General features: G+C 41.8%; 1 protein-coding gene across 5 annotated transcripts in view; it reads left to right on the forward strand.

Annotated features, from left to right (window-relative positions):
- Positions 1–15713, forward strand: part of GIT2 (GIT ArfGAP 2) — a 138503-nt gene extending 122790 nt beyond the window's left edge. For all 5 annotated transcript variants that reach the window (XM_073629625.1, XM_073629587.1, XM_073629595.1 and 2 more), the window contains one exon: positions 7751–15713. In XM_073629625.1, the coding sequence (XP_073485726.1) occupies positions 7751–7963 (213 nt within the window). In that variant the 3' untranslated portion in view covers positions 7964–15713. The remainder of the gene's footprint in view (positions 1–7750) is intronic.
- The last annotated feature ends 6253 nt before the right edge of the window (positions 15714–21966 follow it).

The raw sequence follows: 21966 nt of genomic DNA on the forward strand, positions 1-21966 counted from the left end.
TTTACTGTACAAAGTAAGGTCCTTTGGCATGGACCATAGGGTGAGTACGTGGATTGAAAGCTGGCTACAGGGGCGAGTTCAGAGGATAGTGATAAATGGGGAGGACTCGGAATGGTCCAGGGTGGAAAGTGGGGTCCACCAGGTTTCTGTCCTGGGACCAATCCTATTTCAGCTTTTCATAAAGGACCTGGAGGATTGGATAAACAGCTCTGTATTTGTGGACGATACTAAGCTAAGCAGGGCAAATAACTTCTCCGCAGGATGTGGAAACCTTGCAAGAAGATCTGAACAAATTAATGGGGTGGGCAACTACATGGCAAATGAGGTTTAATGTAGAAAAACGTAGAATAATCCATTTGGTTGGCAAAAATAAAAATGCAATCTACTCACTAGGTGGAGAACCTACTCACTAGGTGGGTCCTAGTAGATGACAGGCTCAGCAATAGCATGCAATGCCAAACTGCGGTAAGCAAAGCAAACAGAATATTGGCATGCATTAAAAAGGGGATTAACGCCAGAGATGAAACGATAATTCTCCCGCTCTACAAGACTCTGGTCTGGCCACACCTGGAGTATGCTGTCCAGTTCTGGGCACCAGTCCTCAAGAAGGATATGCTGGAACTGCAGGGAGTACAGAGAAGGGCAACAAAACTAATAAAGGGACTGGAGGACCTTGGTTATGAGGAAAAGTTACGAGCACTGAACTTGTTCTCTCTGGAGAAGAGACGCTTTAGAGGGGATATGATTTCAATGTACAAATACCATACTGGTGACCCCACAATAGGGATAAATCTTTTCCACAAAAGGGAATTTAAGAAGACATGTGGCCATTCACTAAAATTAGAAGAAAAGCGGTTTAACCAACTGCGTAGGGGGTTCTTTACTGTTCTTTACTGTAAGAGCGGTTAGGATATGGACACAGGCAGTGGTTTCAGCGGGGAGCATTGATAGTTTCAAATAACTATTAGATAAGCACCTGAACGACGACAGCATACAGGGATATACAATGTAATACTGACATAATCACACACATAGGATGGACTTGTGTCTTTTTTCAACCTCGCCTACTATGTAACTAATATGTAACTATAAGTAACTATGTAATGCTAGTGATTTAAAGGATAACTATAATGTTCACGTTTAGACTAAATGTGTCTGTACTATAAATGCAAGAAAACAGAGAACAAGCGTCTACTCCACATATTTGTTTGATTTTATGCCTTCATTGCAAAGATCTATAGAGAACCAGATTTTCCCTCTGCAGGAGCACCGCAATGCAGAGTTAGTAATGGGCCTCACTGACATCCCAGCAAGCGCTGCAAACACAGAAGCATCCTGTATTAAAGGTTTATATTTAAAATGGAGATTTTATACAAATATAACATAACTGCAAAATTTGTATTGTTACTCTTGTGTAGTTATATATTCATTGTTAAATCATGAACCTTTTTTTATGGATATTTGACGTCTACTGGGATAGTGTATGAGGAATATGTTTCCTGGGTAGAGGGGAGATCATGAAATCCTCCGCTTGTGTAAGGACAGCTTTTAAACTGGAGGAAAAGGAGGTGAAAGGTAAGAGTGTGTACAGTAGGGATGATGAGAGTTGATAGGTATGGACTGTGGGTGAGGAAGAATAGATAACCTCTCATGGCCCACCAGGGAAGTATAGTTCTAGTGAATCAAAATTGGAAGGTCTGCATTTTGAAAATCATCCAGGATGACCAGATATGATCAAATCATTCAATGCAGTTTTCATCCAATGTCCCCAGCAGTTGCATATGCCTCATATAGTACAGTTTCTAAACACACTTGACAATTGTTGGAATTGATTGTGTAACCAATCTGGCTGCTGTGAACAGGTGATGTAGGATGACCTTTTTAGCAAAGCTGATGGAGCCTGGAACCATAGGGAGTAGTGACTTTATTGTAGATAGCTAGGATTGTATCCCAGAAATGATGTATTTGAGTACACTCCCACCATACTGTATGCGGGACATGGGGCCCCTCTCGGTAAGGCAGCACCAACCAATGTTAGATATTGTAAGGGTACGGGATGAGCGAACAGGGCAAATTTCAGTTAACCCAGAACATAGTGCTGAACCTTATTAATAACTTGTCTACCAGCGCTGTTTACATACCAAGATTTCAAACACGTGGCAGCTGGGACTGTGGTTGAATTTGTAGCCCGGAGATGGTGTTTCAGTTAGAAGTTATCACTTTCACAGTCTGCTGAACTTACCCCTACCATTCTGATCTCCCCACCGGTGAATGAACATGATAGTGGATGTGTATTATGTTACTTTTAGGTTTGGCTGTCAGCAACTGTGACTAGGGAAATGGCTAATGGAGCATCCTGTGTTCTGTTAGCTTCAGTGGAAGGCAGGGTAGACATCAGGTTCTAATAGGTCCTGTGTAAATAGAACCTGTCATTACAGTATGCTATCACATAAAAATGTCCCCTTCCCCCATTTACATGTACATAAGAACAGGTGCACCTACGTATGAAAACGATGATTGTGCTGCACATGTTGCATATTACTGTGAACATCAGAGTGAGAGGAACAATATTAGGGCCATCATTCATGGTGAATGCTAAACTGATAACCTAAAGCAGGGGTCTCAAACTGGCGGCCCTCCAGCTGTTGCGAAACTACAAGTCCCATGAGGCATTGCAAGGCTGACAGTTACAAGCATGACTCCCACAGGCAGAGACATGATGGGACTTGTAGTTTCACAACAGCTGGAGGGCCGCCAATTTGAGACCCTTTACCTAAAGGCTTTTAAAGCCACACTTGGGGGACAGTTTTGGATATCAAAGTTCGTTGCCATTTTCTGGACATGCACAATTTTAAGACCTGAGATGTTGGGTATCTGTTTACTTGTTGCAACTTCATCATTTGTGTTTAACATGTGCGCTAATGTCATGTAAAAATATATATATATATATGCAACTACCACCATTTTATTCTCCTGGGGTGTTGTGTATGGAAAATATATACAGTTTGGGTGGTGGGGGATGGTGCGTCTATCCACTATTTATCAGGCCTGAAATGTGTATTTTAACATGTGCGACAACAGAAAATATTGGCTCTGGAAGTGACGTGGTTAAATTCTGTAGGAGGCGGATATTGTTGTTTTTTTCCTGGCCTTTTTCAAAAATAATTTGCAAGCTATTTTTAAAAAAGAAGGCATGGATAGCTATACACCATTTTGTGGGACCTGTACAATAACTAAAAAATACCATCAGCGGGGGGAGGGTCTTTTCATGCAGCAATCTTTTCAGGGCAGCATTGGAAATAAAGAAATAGCATCCTTAGGGCATGCCTTTAATTAAAGCTGCATGTGAAGTTACAGAACAGTCTGATGTATTCTTTAAAAAGTGATAGTTACTGGAAATAAAAATGACGTGATGTTCCCCTTTGAAATCCCTGCAAGGTTCTTATCCAGGCATGCAGCCTGGGTGGCCCAGCTCCCTTCCTCTCATGAACTATACTAGGCCACATGTTTTTTTATCATTGGGAGGATAAACTTGGCAAGGAGGGGCTGTAAAGCCCCTTTTTCCCCTTTCAAGGCACCTTGTCCCTACATGAGGGGCCTCATCCCCACATCCAGTCCCCAAGGGAATGTGGGGGAGTAATTTATCGTAATCTGGAATCCTTTATATTAATGGGTCCCTCAGATATATGCCCCCTACCCCAGAGGAATGCTTAGTACTACTTTCCTTAAAAAAGAACAGCTATTTTCTGGCTATAAAATTATTAAACCTTCAGAAAATTATATCTCTTCTGAACATTAAATATATATTCTACCCAGAGGCCCTGTAAAATAAATTATATATTTTTTTTTTATGTCACACAATATTTGCACAACTGTTTATCAAATCTATATTTTCACGAAAAATTCACTAAAATGAATTTTAGTGTACACAAATGAATTCCCATTTTGTTTTGTACAAAATAAAAGGTGTGTTGAGTAAATAGATTTCAAATGTGTTGGTCCTCAAAATTGCAACCCCTCGTGAAAAATGACTTAAAATTATTAATAGGTGATTCTTTAGAAGTCTTTAAAGCTCATCAGTTTAGAGTTAAAGTGATGGTAAAGTCTTGTGTTTTTTGTATGAAAATAGCAAACATGTTATACTTGCCTGCTCTGTGAAATGGTTTTGCACAGAGCAGCCCAGATTCTCCTCTTCTCAGGTCCCTCTTCGGTGCTCCTCCCTCCTGCCGAGTGCCCCCACAGCAAGCAGCTTGCTATGGGGACACCCGAGCCGAGCCAAGCCGCAGCTCCTTGTGTCCATTCAGACACGGAGCCGCGGTTTAGCCCTGCCCCCCTCTCTCCTGATTGGCTAAATGTTTTTGATTCACAGCAGCGGGAGCCAATGGCTCCGCTGCTGTGGCTCAGCCAATAAGGAGGGAGAGTCCTGGACAGTCGAAGCAGTCGTGCACTTCGCTGGATAGAGATGGGGGTGGGGGGGCTGCTACACACAGAAGGTTTTTATCTTCATGCATACAATGCATGAAGATAAAAAACCTTCTGCCTTTACAACCACTTGAACCTAGGAATTATTGTTTTCACTTTGGCATACATGGTAATATATCGCATGTGGTGCAATGAATTGCAGTGAGGGTGCTTTAAAAAAGTTTTTTATTAACCTTTTTAACACTTTTTTTTTTTTTTTTAGTTTAACCTCATTGCTTGATCTATTGTGTATCTGATGAGAGCTAGGCACTTCCAAGTTCAGACTGCAAAGAGGAGATCGAGAAATGTATGATTCCTGATCTCTTCCCATCCTCCCACTTGCCATCCTAATGCCATCTGTGGCAGTTCCAGGTGGTGTGAGAGAGCCTGGGATGTGGCATATGGGCAGTTTGTTAGGTGGTTTGCCAAATTGCGAACAGACTTGGTTGTGATGAAGCTTGCTTTCGCCCGGAATCCAAAGGTCATCCCTACTAGGAAGTAATGGTATAGTTCTGTGGGACAGTAATACAGCACGCGTGAATTTTCTTTATTATCTTTGCTAGTACAGTATAGCTTATGTATTAGGTTAAAACATGTTTTGCTAGTTTGATGGGGATATGTTTATGTTCAGTTTCTCTTCCCATCGTTTTGTATATTTTGGCATGGTTCAGTGGGAGTTGTCTTGCATTTGTTAAATGTGTAAAATCACTATAGAAGTTTCAGCTGGGCTTTAAAGTTGGATACACATGTATCAAAATTTAGCTGGTTCAGCAGGAAACATACACATTTCGATCCATGTTTCAAATTTTCAATCAGCCGCCACAGCACTGATCAGTGTATTCTAACAGGGGTGAGTCCCAACTATCCACTGATCAGTGTATTCTGGCAGGGGTGAGTCCCAACTATCCACTGATCAATGTATTCTGACAGGGGTGAGTGCCAACTATCCACTGATCAGTGTATTCTGACAGGGGTGAATCCCAACTATCCACTGATCAATGTATTCTGACAGGGGTGAGTGCCAACTATACACTGATCAGTGTATTCTGACAGGGGTGAGTGCCAACTATCCACTGATCAGTGTATTCTGACTGGGGTGAATCCCAACTATCCACTGATCAGTGTATTCTGACAGGGGTGAGTGCCAACTATCCACTGATCAGTGTATTCTGACAGGGGTGAGTCCCAACGATCCACTGATCAATGTATTCTGACAGGGGTGAGTGCCAGCTATCTACTGATCAGTGTATTCTGACAGGGGTGAATCCCAACTATCCACTGATCAATGTATTCTGACAGGGGTGAGTGCCAACTATCCACTGATCAGTGTATTCTGACAGGGGTGAGTCCCAACTATCCACTGATCAGTGTATTCTGACAGGGGTGAGTGCCAACTATCCACTGATCAGTGTATTCTGACAGGGGTGAGTCCCAGCTATCCACTGATCAGTGTATTCTGACTGGGGTGAGTCCCAGCTATCCACTGATCAGTGTATTCTGACTGGGGTGAGTCCCAGCTATCCACTGATCAGTGTATTCTGACTGGGGTGAGTCCCAGCTATCCACTGATCAGTGTATTCTGACTGGGGTGAGTCCCAGCTATCCACTGATCAGTGTATTCTGACTGGGGTGAGTCCCAGCTATCCACTGATCAGTGTATTCTGACTGGGGTGAGTCCCAGCTATCCACTGATCAGTGTATTCTGACTGGGGTGAGTCCCAGCTATCCACTGATCAGTGTATTCTGACTGGGGTGAGTCCCAGCTATCCACTGATCAGTGTATTCTGACTGGGGTGAGTCCCAGCTATCCACTGATCAGTGTATTCTGACTGGGGTGAGTCCCAGCTATCCACTGATCAGTGTATTCTGACTGGGGTGAGTCCCAGCTATCCACTGATCAGTGTATTCTGACTGGGGTGAGTCCCAGCTATCCACTGATCAGTGTATTCTGACTGGGGTGAGTCCCAGCTATCCACTGATCAGTGTATTCTGACTGGGGTGAGTCCCAGCTATCCACTGATCAGTGTATTCTGACTGGGGTGAGTCCCAGCTATCCACTGATCAGTGTATTCTGACTGGGGTGAGTCCCAGCTATCCACTGATCAGTGTATTCTGACTGGGGTGAGTCCCAGCTATCCACTGATCAGTGTATTCTGACTGGGGTGAGTCCCAGCTATCCACTGATCAGTGTATTCTGACTGGGGTGAGTCCCAGCTATCCACTGATCAGTGTATTCTGACTGGGGTGAGTCCCAGCTATCCACTGATCAGTGTATTCTGACTGGGGTGAGTCCCAGCTATCCACTGATCAGTGTATTCTGACTGGGGTGAGTCCCAGCTATCCACTGATCAGTGTATTCTGACTGGGGTGAGTCCCAGCTATCCACTGATCAGTGTATTCTGACTGGGGTGAGTCCCAGCTATCCACTGATCAGTGTATTCTGACTGGGGTGAGTCCCAGCTATCCACTGATCAGTGTATTCTGACTGGGGTGAGTCCCAGCTATCCACTGATCAGTGTATTCTGACTGGGGTGAGTCCCAGCTATCCACTGATCAGTGTATTCTGACTGGGGTGAGTCCCAGCTATCCACTGATCAGTGTATTCTGACTGGGGTGAGTCCCAGCTATCCACTGATCAGTGTATTCTGACTGGGGTGAGTCCCAGCTATCCACTGATCAGTGTATTCTGACTGGGGTGAGTCCCAGCTATCCACTGATCAGTGTATTCTGACTGGGGTGAGTCCCAGCTATCCACTGATCAGTGTATTCTGACTGGGGTGAGTCCCAGCTATCCACTGATCAGTGTATTCTGACTGGGGTGAGTCCCAGCTATCCACTGATCAGTGTATTCTGACTGGGGTGAGTCCCAGCTATCCACTGATCAGTGTATTCTGACTGGGGTGAGTCCCAGCTATCCACTGATCAGTGTATTCTGACTGGGGTGAGTCCCAGCTATCCACTGATCAGTGTATTCTGACTGGGGTGAGTGCCAGCTATCTACTGATCAGTGTATTCTGACAGGGGTGAATCCCAACTATCAGAATATAAGAGCACAGCAGGGGAGTTCTCTGCATTCACAATGCGTGTGTGGATGTGAGAATCTGGGAATTTTTTTTTGTTCAGCCCGCTGGTTAAACAGAAAAACAAACTCTGTATGTACCCAGCTTAAGGGCTGGGACCTCAGTGTTGTAATAGCATCTACAGCAATTGCAAAACATTGACTGTGCATGTTTTCCTTTACCCCTGTTCTTTGACATTTTTAATGTATCCTTCATTTTTGTCTTATTAGAAACCCAAGTCCGATTTGGTAAAGACCTCTCTACGACTCCTTACATCCAGTGCTTATCGACTGCAAACAGAATGCAAAAAGACTCTTCAGGTGGAATCTAGTCCAAGCACGGACGTCCAGTTGGTGACACAACAAGTGATCCAGTGCGCCTATGATATTGCTAAGGCAGCCAAGCAACTGGTTACCATCACAACCAAAGAAAACACAAACTAAATGACAGTTCTCTTTTGTTTTATTGAGAAGAGGCTTGACTCCCAAGACTTTTTTTATATATAAAATGGCAGGTTCCTCAATATCAGTATTACTATTTGCATGTTTTATTCTAAAGTATTTGTTTTGGACTATTTAACACACTGCCTTATATGTAATACTGCCAGTTCAAACAATAGTGTGTTATTTAATTCAGCAGCATTGCGTCCTATAGGTTTTATCATTGCTCTCATTTTTTTTTTTTTCACTTAAATCACTGTGAGAGGTTATAGAAAAATGCTTTCATGATATTTTTTCCACATTCTGTATTACTGAAAGTATTATTCTGTGCTGGGTCACCCCACCCTCTGCTAATCACAAAATATTGTAGTAATGTTTTTATCCAAAGCTGGGGGATTCTTATTTTGAAATCAGTGGGAACCTTGTGTGACACCGTAGCATCTGAGGTCAACCATATGTTATGCAGTACATGTTTGCAACATGCAGTTACTGACTGCCTAAACTCTGGTTACAGTCTGCATTTTGCACATTTATCAATGGCTATTTACACTGCCTTATTAAATAAGCCTGATAGCGTAGAAGTGATATTAAATGTTTCTTGGCTAGTCACAGGAGTCGTGCAGCAAGTTTAAACATCTCTGGACAGACTGTTGAGATTACACCTTCAATCTGAGTTTGGATTTATAGATTTAACAGTCTCCGTGGGAGCATGGGTCTTTTGAAGTGTGGCATAAAATGAGGTTCTCATAAGGCAGTCTGCTCCTCCACTTGCAAGTCATCTTTTCCTTATGTATTATTTAGAGGAAGGAGCACATAACCCTGAAACACCGAACTCCCTTCACCAGTGTTGACATGTGCAGGACCATGCTGGTGCCCGAGCAGGGGTGACATGTGAAACACCCTTTAAACAGTACTAGGTCAGCTGCATTAAAATTCTGATGATCATACTTTCAGCTGCCTTTGGAAGGTGGTCAGTGTATTTACACATAACTAGGTTTTATGAATCATGCATTCTGATTTCAAATTGACAAAAAGTACAACCCAAGCTGTTTGCAGGCCTACATGAAAAATTGTCAAAATGAATTTATTTTTAACATTTGTTATTATTTAGGATACTTTATTACACTTTTAAAAAGACATTTTTAGATTTCTGAGAAGTGCCTGTTTATGTACATAGTAATACTATACTCCGATATGTTTATTCTGTGGGCACTGATATGTTGATATCAAGTGCACTAATAGTTATGGACATTCGTGGCCCATGGGAATGCACACTGAACTGCCACACATTTATCATATACTGCTCCCATATTCAGAGGGATGCTGTTCCCTTAACTATATTTAGAGTGATAATGGTCTCCCTCACCAATATTTAAAGTAGTACCAGAATATTGCCAGCAGAATTTTTCCATTGCACCGATTCCAGTACTGGATGAGTCTAGCTTAGAGTGGAGGTAATAGAAAAGACTGTTACATCTATCTGACACTGTGTTTTTGAAACGATCTATCAAAGTTTAGATGTGGTCATTGCCCTTACTTTTTACCTTCCAGTTTCCACAGATCATTCCCTTAAAGTGAACCTGGCAAGGAAAAAAAGCATGTCTAAATCTAATATAATGGCCTACTAGCAAGCACCAAAAGATGCCTTCACATGCCTCCAGCTGTCCAGAAAACAGCTGTTCATTTGGACAGCCCTTAATCGCAGTTGTGCACTGTAGATAATAAATAGCTCCCTGAGACCCAGCCCATCCCTTGTTAAATTTACAATCTAAAATTGGTTGCTTCTGTATTGGCTGCAGGTGAGTCTGGACTGCACTAGAGCAGAGGTCTCCAAACTTTCTAACTGAAGGTCCAGTTTACTGTCCTTGAGACTTTAGGGGGACCTGATTGTGACCAGTGGGGGTAGAAAATATCCTGGATTCAGTGAGAATAAACACTTCCTCAGGCTTTGTGGTCAGTGGCAGTATAGAAATTGCATAGCACCTTTGGTCTGTAGAAGGAATAGTGCCCCGTCATTAATATGTTGCAGGAATAGTGCCCCATTGTTGGTGTCAGTGGCAGGAATTATGCCCCACTCTGTGTTGGTGGAAAGAATAGATCCTCAAGGGCCACATTTAGCCCATGAGCCTCAGTTTTGGACCGCTGCACTAGAGCATACCAGGGAAGTGTTTGAGCTCTAACAATTGTTTGCCTAGCAGCACAGAAAGTGTTAGAAGCAAATTTATTTTTTGACAACTGGAGGTGTAATGTGTTAAATGTTTTTCCCAGATTTTGTTCAGTGAAAAAACTTTTGGAATTTTTAGTGTAGTACATTTATTGGTGGGAAAATGGAGAGTATAATAAATTTGTGTCACAAGTTGCAGCAGTGCTGCAAAGTTTCCTCCTCGTATATTTCTGTGTTGTCTGGGCTAATTGTACACGTAGTCATCATTCCTCTTCATTTTTACAATATTAAAAAACACCCAAGAGGAAGTATAATTACTAGACCCCCTCCTAAGCAGGCAAATACGTGTTAGAAAGGAGAAGGTAAGAAGATGGGGAAGTACATGTTCTCCATCCATTTCCTATTATCACCTTTGTCTAGCCAGTATGGAAACAGATTCTCTCATTGCTGCCATATGTAAGCAAAATCCACAAAACCGCTCATGCTTTTAAACTACTTTTTCTAAAATATTTATCCAACAGTAACTGGATAAATATAAGATCATGGTAACTGTTGAATTAGTTTTGTACAGGTGCTTGACTGCTAAATGTATTTGATAATGAAAGAAAGCCGGATTCTGCATAACTTTTTGAAATATCTCTCATGGAACGCCTACAATGTCTTTAAGTAGTGCACTTAAAACTGACCTCTAGAGGCATATAAAAAACAGGGAAAATGTAATACACAATCAACCACAGAGAGAAGCTTTGATTTAGCAATATATGGAGAAAAGGGAATTGCACTAAATGACTAGTGGGTATCCAGGCACCAGGTTTTGTATCTAGCCACTTATAAAAGCTGGGCTCCAGGCAAATACCTAAATCCACAAGTGGGTAAAGATGTGTGGATGTTCTGTTTGATGAAATATTTGTTTCTTTCCTTTCAATCCTGAGATTTACACAGCCCTGCCAATGAGCACAGCCAACCAGATTAGCTTCTTACACTTCTCTGTGGCAGTTATGCATTACAGCCTGGTTACCTCTCTTGGGGGGGGGGTGCAATTTGTGATTGGGCAATGAAGGCGCAGCAGCGCTCTCTTCTCCTAGGAGCTTATTGCTTGTCAATAAGTTTGCATGCAGCCCACCTGATTCCTAGTACTGCCCCTCCCTCTCTAGTACTGCCACTCCTTCTCTAGTCTCCTCAATTCTACTAAGCAGGGAGCTTCTAGAGGCTGATATGAGGTCAATCTTAAGTACTTATACTAGTTTTGTTTTCAAAATGCATGTAATATTTTTTTTTAATAAAATGACCTCTTTTTGCTTTTAAAATAACAAGTTCACCTTTAGGAGCATGTTACACCCATATTTATTCTTGCTCTGTAGTTCATTAACCAGCCCTGCAGGTTTCAATCTGACAGCCTGTACAGAGGTATGGGCAGAAAGCTGTTTGTCTTCAAGAGCCTGACATTGCACCCAATGATCCAGTGATCACAGGTGCAATGCTCTGCGGGCTCTTTCCTGCAAAACTCTGTGCATTTATTCGTTTTTTCACAAAGGTGAACTTGGCTTTTAATATATATTTTTTTTACAACAAAGACAGACTGACTGACTATAAGTTTTGTTAAGCATTCTTGGGTACAGACCAGACTTAGACCAAGTATTTTTCTTACATTCATTGCACAATATTAAGTACAGAAGTGGAAACCATTCAGAGTTGCATTGTTCATATAGATTGTGCGTTACATTCAAACAATTAAACTATAACCTAACCTGATGATCAAAGAAAAAGGAATCCTTTTTCCATCCAAAATGGTTGCATTGTTTTTAGACCCCTTACTACAAGCTTTAGGACTGGGGGTTTATATGTCCTGTGATAAATCGTATTTATATAAATCGGATTAATATCAGACTTGGGTATAATTGTAGTAATCTTTAAGAAATTGGTAATCTTTTTGAATTAATACATAACCGCATTAATTGGTGGTGCTTTTATTTCTGCTTGGATCTCTGCAAGTGTGGGCAGGAGTTTCTACATTTCTTTAAAATACCTACTGGCTCTTAATGGGGTAACCAAATACAGTTTAATAGTAGCAAGTAGTCCGTGTACACCCTAAATATTTTTCCCTCTCTTGGAACTATGGAATCCTTCAAAGTGAAATTTAGGCTATAGGCTGTAGCCCACGCCCCCAATTAGGGTGCCTTACCATTTACATTATTGCCATGCAACCAGTATTCTTCATATAGCGAGCACTAAATCTCTATAGACTGTGGTGGCATTTAAATAGAATGGTGATTTGGACACTTCCAGTGCCACCAGAATTGTTCTCAAATTTCAAGGAGCTAAATGACTTTTGTAATGTTATGATAATGTGACTGTGATGGGTAGAGTTAACGGATGTGTAATTACGCGATTAAAGCACTAGAGGGCATGGAGAGGTGATCTTGGCAAGCTACTTGGTTTGTTTTTGAGTTTGTTCCCCATGGGAGACATACATTTTAGCTTGGTGCAATATATTAATGGTGCATATTTATTATTATATTAATAATACATGGGTTAATGTTTATGGCTGGGGTAAAGTGGTTTATAAGGAGATTTAGATCTTGTGTCTTTAGAAGGACTGGCTCCTTTAGCCTATAAGGATCTTGACACAACCATGCCTTCAATGCCTCTATTTTTCACCCATAGAAGTTGCTAGACAGCATAGTACACTTGTGTCATACCTTTTGAGTGTTTGGCAAAGCAAATCTCCTAGAGTCATGTGTTACCAATTTGTGACTTGATTTTAAAATACAGTTTTATACTTTTACAGTTCATTTTAATAGGTGAAAGTTTACTATATGTACCAGGGTTTTTTCTACTTCACAATATCATTGTTTTGATACGTTGACTTTCACTCAAGGAAGGCAGTAATGTTGAATAAATGGTTCCCAGTGGAAGAATGATCCAAGTCCTTCCACTGGGAACCATTTTTTTTTTCAACTTAGAAGTTATACCTCCTAAAGACAGGAGACTACTATCTAATTCAATTGTTTCAGACAACTGTTATTGAACTAAGAAACATTGGTGGTGAAGCTATTCTGCAACTCTTACATTGCATGTAGAAGTGATGGGAGTATTATATCTGGTACATATAAGAGGACAGATTACTCACAATACACAGTACCTGGTAAAACCATAAAATCTTGGGGCTGATTTACTAAAACCGGAGCGTGCAAAATCTGGTGCAGCTGTGCATGGTAGCCAATCGGCTTCTACCTTCAGCTTGTTCAGTTAAGCTTTGACAAAAAAACTGGAAGCTGATTGGTTTCTCTGCAGAGCTGTATCAGATTTTGCACTCTGCAATTTGATTAAATCAACCCCTTTGCCTTTCCTACTTCAACTTTTTAAAACGTTTTTTAACTGTTTGTCGAATGGCACATTTTAGAACATTTGTTATATTAGTGTTTTTAAGGGCATAGGCTGCTTTTTAACAGTGTTAACGTGTTGGATTGAGTGTAGTATTTGCTGCATGGTGTTACCTATATAATGTCATATTACATCACATTTAAAATACTGTATCTCCCAATGGAATACATGACTCTACTAAATGTTTGTATGTTGACAGTTACAGGGAATCCTGTGCAAGTAGGCAATCTGCTGGAATGTGACAAATCTGTCCACGTGTCAATATGTCGTTTTTTGCTTTAGTGCCCATTTACTTATTTGTGGTGCACTAACTGCTGACAACACACCTTAACTTGACGAAAATCGGATGTGATCCTTTTTTGTAATGCAAAACACTGAAACGCACTACAGTGCATAGCCTTAGTGTGTTGTCATGCCATTCAGAAATAATGATACCCCAACACTTTATATATACACATTGGTGTATATGGGTCCTTAATAGATGGAGCAAAGTTGGTATTACAAATTGGGATTCAAGGGAGCCCTGCTCAATGAATAATGCATTTTAAAAAATAGATAAAGGGACTTTGATATCTAGAGTAGAATTGTTTAAAATAGGCCTACAAACTGACAGAGGAAGCACTTCAGTCGCTAAGCTAAGTGAATTTTCTCTCAGCAATTTAAAATTTCACTTAACTTAGTTAAAGAGGTGAAGTGGTACTGACATCAATCATCCAGTTATTTTTTTTCTTGCACGCATTTTTTGCAAAGTGATTGTAATCAGGAAGGGAGGCTGTGCAAGTTATTAGAAGAGCCAATGGAATTGCTTACGGTCACATGAGTGGGAATATTGTGAATTGGAGGCACCAATCCATCGTCCCGCCAAACTATTTGAGATACTGTGGAGGATAACCCTTTGACGTTGCTGTTTGGGTATAATATATCCAAAGCATGTTTTAACATAACTCTGGTAAGCGTATTTCCTAGGGGAGTGGAATCACGTGGTGCCATGAAGGTGCATTCTCCATACACCAGACAAATTATCCATGAACTATTGCTCAAGCACTCCAATTGGATTTGTCTTGCTGGGTGTTTTGCATTATTCTGTTACCTAATGGTGTGCAATTGATCATTTCAAAGCGCTGCTTTGCCTAAAGGACTTTTTTCAAAATGAACTTTATGGCTTATAAATTATGATGTATTATATTAATATAGTGGCTGCTAAAATTTTGCTAATTTCTGCTGAGTTTAAGAGTAATGAACCCTCATATACACTGAAACGCCAGATTAGTAACCCTGTTTACTTCACTTTGCATTTTGTGATGTATTTCACAAGCTCACTTTCATTACTGTGCACAAAACCATACATGCACCATGTTTTTCAGTGCAGCACAACACATTGCACCGTTGGTTCAAATCTGAGCCTTATGGTGTGCTCAAACCCACATGCCCTGGCAAGGTACATTAAAGTGGCATTCAAAATATATGGCACACAACATGGATCATACACTACCCCAACACAGTGTGAAGCCAGCCTGCTTATCACTGAAGTGTTAAAAGGTTTTTCATCCATTTGCAAACAGAAGTAAATGGTGTATATGTGTAGTTTGAATGTGTCTGGAAAATATGCCATTTTTATTGCATTTTATTTTAGTAACATGCTTGGTCATCATTGCTGGTCTACAATATTTCTGCCACTGAAAATAGGAGGTAACCTCACTGCACAGTAGTAATGGGTGCCTCCCATTTAGAGCTGTACATTTGAACAGTATTAAAAGCACTTTTCATTCTCCTCCCCCAATCTTCCCTTTTAGCTTCAGAATGCGTTTTTGAATAGGAAAGCATTTTCTATTGTAACCACTCGAGTTGTTAATATTACCTTCAGTGCCAAAAGCTATGAAGTGTCAGGCTGGTCAAAATATGAAATTTTATTTTTTTAGAGGTCAGGGCTGGTTTGGTTACTATGGAGGTGAACGGTGAATTTAAGCAGCTTGCCTAGTTAATACGAACCAGAAATTTTCTTTTTAAGGATAATAAAATTAAGTTTTTATGACATAGGAAAAGTTAAATGCCTCTTGGAACCTGTATTTATGTGGTATTATTAAACCTTTTGAATATTGTATACATTGTTTATTAATGTACACTTATGTACAATTGTGAATTTTATCTTATCTTTTAGGTTTTTATTTTCAACTTATAGCTGTGCAATAAACGGTCTTCATGTGAGCCCGTTATGATGTTTTCTTTTTATTTCTATGCTAGAATTAAAGCTTGGAGTAGAGAAAACCACCCAACTCACCAGAAGAAACCTAACCTATGCAAACTGTATCCAGTTATGAGCCAGCAATTCGTATGTCCCAATAAAATAGCCCTGGTTCACACTGATACGGCTTCGGAATCGCACTACTTGAGCGTGATTACCAAAGCCACAGATGAGTGCGATTTGCACCTCCGATTTTATTATGGCTTGCAAATTCTTTTAACAGAAGTCTATGTAAGTCGCAATGAAATAGGCAAAAAGTAGTGCAGGAACTTTTTTCAAAATCGCTGGGACATGAGTTGCGGCGATGTGAGCGGTTCTATTGCTGACAATGGGGGTGCGACTTGTCATGTAATTTGGAACTATCAAATCACATGTCAAATCATACTGGTGTGAACAAGGGCTAAAGCGCCTCTTATTACTAAACAATTAAACTCTGACCTGTTCAAATTATGCAATAAAATTATTACACGACACTACCTGCCTGGAGTTTGCATGTTCTCCCTGTGCCTGCATGGGTTTCCTCCGTATACTCCGGTTTCCTCCCACACTCCAAAGATATGCTGGTAGGTTAATTGGCTTCTGTCTAAATTGGCCCTAGTATATGAATGCGAGTTAGGGCCCTTATATTGTAAGCTCCTTGAGGGTAGGGACCGATGTAAATGTACAATGTATATGTAAAGCGCTGCGTAAATTGACAGAGCTATACAAGTACCTTAAATAATAATAATTACATAACACAATATAGACCCGATTTCAGACCACCCATTCATCTTCCTGACATAATAATTAATATGGTGTGAAGAAATTGCACTGCTGTATTTTTCTGGTGCTATGGGATGTTGTTATTATACAGGATTTATAGAGCGCCAACAGTTTACGCATCGCTTATGCGGTTTCTATAATAATTTCATTGCTTGGGGGGGATCAACATTTTCTATGGGACACTATACTACAAAATACTCCCACAAATGCAGGTTATTAATTGCAACCAAAATTTGTTCATTTGCACACAGTATTTTTCCTAAAAAAAAAAAAAAAAGAATTCAAGACCATGTTGCAAAAATTAATACACTCCAATGAAAGTCTTATGCCCCTTTCACACTGCTTTGTAGCAAAATTGTGGTAAAAACACGTGTGTTTTTTTACCGCCATTTTGCTGTGTTTCAGATGCATTTCCTGTGCATTTTTGGGCTGCCTGCACCTGTGAAAATTGGACATGACTCAAAAATGGAAATCACGGGTGCATTTTTTTTTTTTTACAGAGATTTCAATGGGGTTTTCAAAACCACACCAAAGATGCAGCATGCAGAACTTTTGAAAACGCACTGCACCCACAGCGCAGTGGTGTGAAAAGTCCCATAAGATTTAAAGGGAAACCTTTTTCCTACGTTTTTCTTGCAAGGTAAAAATTCAGGAAAAACATATCAGTGTGAAAGGGCCCTTAGAAGCAAAGCTAGATTTTAGACAAAATCCTAATTAACAAGAATTCAACTACAGAAGAGTCTAGTTATTCATTAAACGGGTGTCCAGCAGACCGCTGATTATAAAAGGGAGTTACTTAAAGTGGATGTAAGCTTGATTCATGAAATTTAACCTTAGCACATATATCTGTCGTGTTTTCTTATCTCTCTCCAAAGCCCTGAGTCCTCTGTCTTTCTGCCGTTTCGTTGCTCTGTCATCAGCATTATAACTTATGACAAGTTCTCTGTCGACCAAGAAAAAAACAGCCTGAAATTTGTGTCCTGGGAAGTTGCTATAAATAGATTAGCAGAGAGCTTGTCTTGTCACAGCAGAGCTCTGCAAATTCCTTCCTTTGCCTATGTGGAGAGGGGGTGTGTACCTTTCTTCCATTCAGCTGTCTTGGCTGCATGCCAAGAATCCACTCCCAATGCTAAACAGGAAGAGAAAGTCTTTACACAATGTGCACGGTCTAAAGAATACAGAAAGCTGAAGACAGCCCTTATCATGTTAAACTTATGTAGGGAGATTTGTTTTATCCCTGTGTATCATCTGAGGCTGTTCACTTCATTGGGTATATGTGAGGGTTTACATCCACTTTAACAAAGAAAACTCCTTCCCATTTCATACTGTCAGCAATGGCACCACATGGAAAAGAAATGTCACAAGGTCTTAGAAATTTCTTTACACAAGAAATGTGAAGGCTACAAGACGATCAGCAAAGCTTTACTTAAAAGTAAGAATACTGTAGCAAAAGCGATACAAAGATGGAACTGCAACCATCTCACAGAGACATCTAGGCCTTCCATGGAAGTTAACACCTCCATGAAGAGTCTGTTGATGAGAAGGGTTGAAGAAAATCGCCTAGCAAGTTCACTGCAGTTAGCTAAAGAAGTAGAAAGCCAAACTGAGGTGATTGTTTCCCGTGACACAATATGGTGTACACTGCAGAGGAATGGAATGCATGGGTGTCAATCATGAAGGAAGCCTCTACTAAAGCCCATGCACAAAAATGCCCACCTAGAATTTGCCTGGGCTCATGCTGAAAAAGAAGACTACTGGGACTCTGGATACCAAAATAAATATTTTTGGAACTGATCATTTCAAAACTGTATGGCGTTGCAAAGGTGAGGAGTACAAAGAAAAATGCATGGTGCCTACAGTGAAACGTGGTTGCAGTGTCCTGTGGGGGTTGCATGAGTACCGCTGGTGTCGGGGAGCTGCATTTCATTGATGGTATAATGAATTCACAGTACTGCTTTATATTGAAAGAGAAGATGCTACCATAACTCCGTGCCCTTGGTTGTCATGTACTTTACCAACATGACTGATCCAAAACACACAATTAAAAGCCACTGTTGTATTTCTGAAGAACATGGTAAAAGTGGTTCAGTGGCCAAGTATGTCTTCTGATCTGAACCCAATCAAACACCTATGAAGAATTCTGAAGAGACAAGTTGAGCATCACTCTCCATCCAGCAAGGCCGGGTTCACACGTGCAGCCGCAGGTTTGTTGTTGTTCACCGGTTCAGGTGAGAATTAGGTCCAACTTTTTGCCTGAATTACCTGAACTGGACCTAAACATGCACGGGAACCTTTTGCAATCCGTTACACGGCCGCCCCGGACCTGTGTGAACCAGCTGCATTGAGAGCCGGTCACACTCGCCTGTCATGCAATTTGGATGTGGGGAAACCCATATCCAATTTGCACATCTGTGAGCCTGGCCTAAAAGAAGTCGTTCTTGAAGAATGAAAAAAGATAGATATTGCAATATGTCGCCAACTTGTTCATTCCATGCCTAGAAAACTTGGTGCTGTCCTTACAAATCATGGAGGTCATACAAAATACTAGATGTAGTAGTTTTTGTTGTGGGGTCAGTGGCGTATCTAAGGTATGGCACATATGGCAAGTGCCATGGGCGCCATGTGAAGGGGGCGCATGATGGGGAAAAGTGAGAATGTTAAAACTGGTGTATTGCTCAGAAAAGCTGCGTCCCTGGTGTCGCCATTGCGCAAGCTGAGTGTGGGGGATGCGCGTGGTATGCGTTGATTACGGTAAGGTGGACCAGCCTGCTGAGGTCGCTGGCGGTGTCAGGTGATCTGCGCTGTGTGTATGGAGCTGAGCATAGAAGATGCACGATGGCCTGCTGGCAATGTGACGAGCTGCTGGGATCTGTATTCCCCGTTTCTCCCGGGATCCCCGGCTGGATGATGAAGAGCTAAGCTCCATCCCGCCGCCCCACACTGCCATCTCTAAGAATGTCTCTCCATTCATCCGGGGGGTGCGCCCATCGCTAAATCTGCCCCCGATCTCTCCCTCACCCGTTCTCTGCCCATTGATCAGTGGCTATTGATCACAGAGCTCCAGCACGTGTACATCTGGAGCCATGTGGCTCTGCTACAGCCTCCGGCAGCGGCTGTTCTGTGATCCCAGCGGCTCCATCTCTAACGCTGCCACTAACTCGGACACCGAGCAGCCCCAGAGCTGTCAGTGCCTATAAGATTCGGGGACCTGAGGCATGGGGATCTGCACTGGACCCTGGCCGGATCACAGCAGCAGCTCAGGGATGGACAACCTCAATCTCGGGGGAAGCTGTGCAAAGTGGCCAGAGGGGAAAGTCCGGATGGACTGCTTCTACTACTACAGAACTGGGGAGGCAGCGGCACCGGGGACAGCAAGGGCCAGCAGGTTCACCAGCAACATCCTCTGCAGAAGGGATGGGACAAACTCTGACTGGAGGAGATGGAGGGCAAGAAAGTCAGCAAGAGCATAGATCGGGTACTGAAGGAGGAGAAGAGGGAGTACGCAAGTAGACCCTAGACTGCTCCTCCTAGGTAAGTGCCTCTCATTCCATTTCTAGACTTACATGGGGGGTAGATGGCCGGCCATGCCCGCTGACACTGCCTGTCTGCTTTATGTTGTCCTTGACATTTTATGGTTAGCATCCTGGGCATGCCTCTGGATTCTACATGCTGGAGGGTGTCAGCTGCAAGAGGATCCCCCCACAAATAGGAGAGCAAGGAGAAGCAGGTACCCCCCCACCAATGTGTACCCCTATTTATATACTGGGCTTCACTCCTGCCCAGGGCACTAGCTGCATGTAGTTAGCATGTTCCCCCTGTGGGGTTCCTCTCCCACGCCAAACACATGCAGGTAGGTGAATTGTACCCTGTGTACAGACTGGCAGTGTACATGGCTGATCACATTCTACACTGACCCTACAATTATAGAGGACCCTACACATATCTATGAATACTTCCATTCAGTCCTGTTCAGCTCTTGGCAGATTTTGGGCCAGCGCTCATCTTGGTCTATTTTTTGGACATGGGGGGTGGCATGCAGAATGTTATCACCCATGTACATTGCTGCTTCATACAGAGGGGGGACCATCACCTACCAACATGGCTTTGGAGTGTGCCAGGAAACTGGAGTACCTGGAGGATGCCCACACCTAGAGAACATGCAAACTCCATGCAGATAGCTTCCTGGCCCAGATTCAAACCAATTGAGGCAAGTGCCAACCACTAACCTACTGTTCTCCCTATATACCTGTATATACTGACAGTATTATCTGAAAGTTGGGTTTCAAATGTTTGACAGGGGCGCAGTTTCAGTGCTTGCCATAGGCACCATTTTCACTAGATACGCCTCTGTGTGGGGTGTATTCATTTTTGCACACTGCTGCTGCTGCTGCACACAGGTTTTTTTTTTTAATGCATGAAGGTAAAGAACCCTTGGGCCTTTTCAAGCACTTTAAGCTCCTTAATTGTCTGAGGCATAGTTGCAGAGAAATCTGCCTTGATCATATAGGCCACTTGCTCCTTGCCTGAGATTGAGCTAGGATGCAGAGACCGGTGTTGAAATATCAAGTAATATTTCTATCACACGCATTCCTGACGTAGGCAAGAGGTTAAAATAAGTTGCACTTTACCAGGTGAAATGTAAGGCTCCATGCACACTAGCGTTTTATTTTGCTCCTAGAAGCTATTGTGAGCAGTTTTTTGTTTTTGCTCCTAGAAGCTAATAGTGTTATCCTATGTGTCCATACACACTATTTTATGTTAGAAGTGTTTTTTAAGCTTTAGCGCCGGTTCACATTAGAAGCGGCACGACTTGCAGGTTGCCTCACCGAGGCGACCTGCACACGACTGCCGCGGCGACTTGCAAGACGACTTCTGTATAGAAGTCTATGCAAGTCGCCCCCAAAGTAGTATAGGAACCTTTCTTCTAAGTCGGAGCGACTTGCGTCGCTCCGATTAGAACGGTTCCATTGTACAGAACGGGAGGTGACTTGTCAGGCGGCTAGGTCGCCTGACAAGTCGCCCCCGTGTGAACCGGCTCTTAGTGTTTAGGAGCAGAAAAAAAGTTTGTGTTTGTAGAGCAGAAAAAAAAAAAACGCTGAATAATCCTAAACACTACTAAAACACTTCTAACAGCTTTTTTCAAGTGGTTTTTTTTTTTTTTTTTCTTCCTTCATGTACTGTAAAAGCACTAATAAAATGCACACGCTACTAAATGCTAATTAAAGACACTACTACAAGCTAGCACAAAAACACAATTAGCATTTTTCATCCAGCATTTTTTGAGCTTATAAAAAAACACTAGTGTAAATGGAGCCTAAATAAATGTTTGGACATTATCCTAAAGATCAATGGTGTTCTGGTAATATATGCATTAAAGGGGTTGTAAAGGTTTGTGTTTTTTCACCTTCATGCACCTTAATGCATTACTGGTTACATGTTTTGAGTTACAGATGA

This window comes from Aquarana catesbeiana, linkage group LG01 (assembly GCF_042186555.1).
Source record: "Aquarana catesbeiana isolate 2022-GZ linkage group LG01, ASM4218655v1, whole genome shotgun sequence".
NCBI classification, from domain to species: domain Eukaryota; kingdom Metazoa; phylum Chordata; class Amphibia; order Anura; family Ranidae; genus Aquarana; species Aquarana catesbeiana.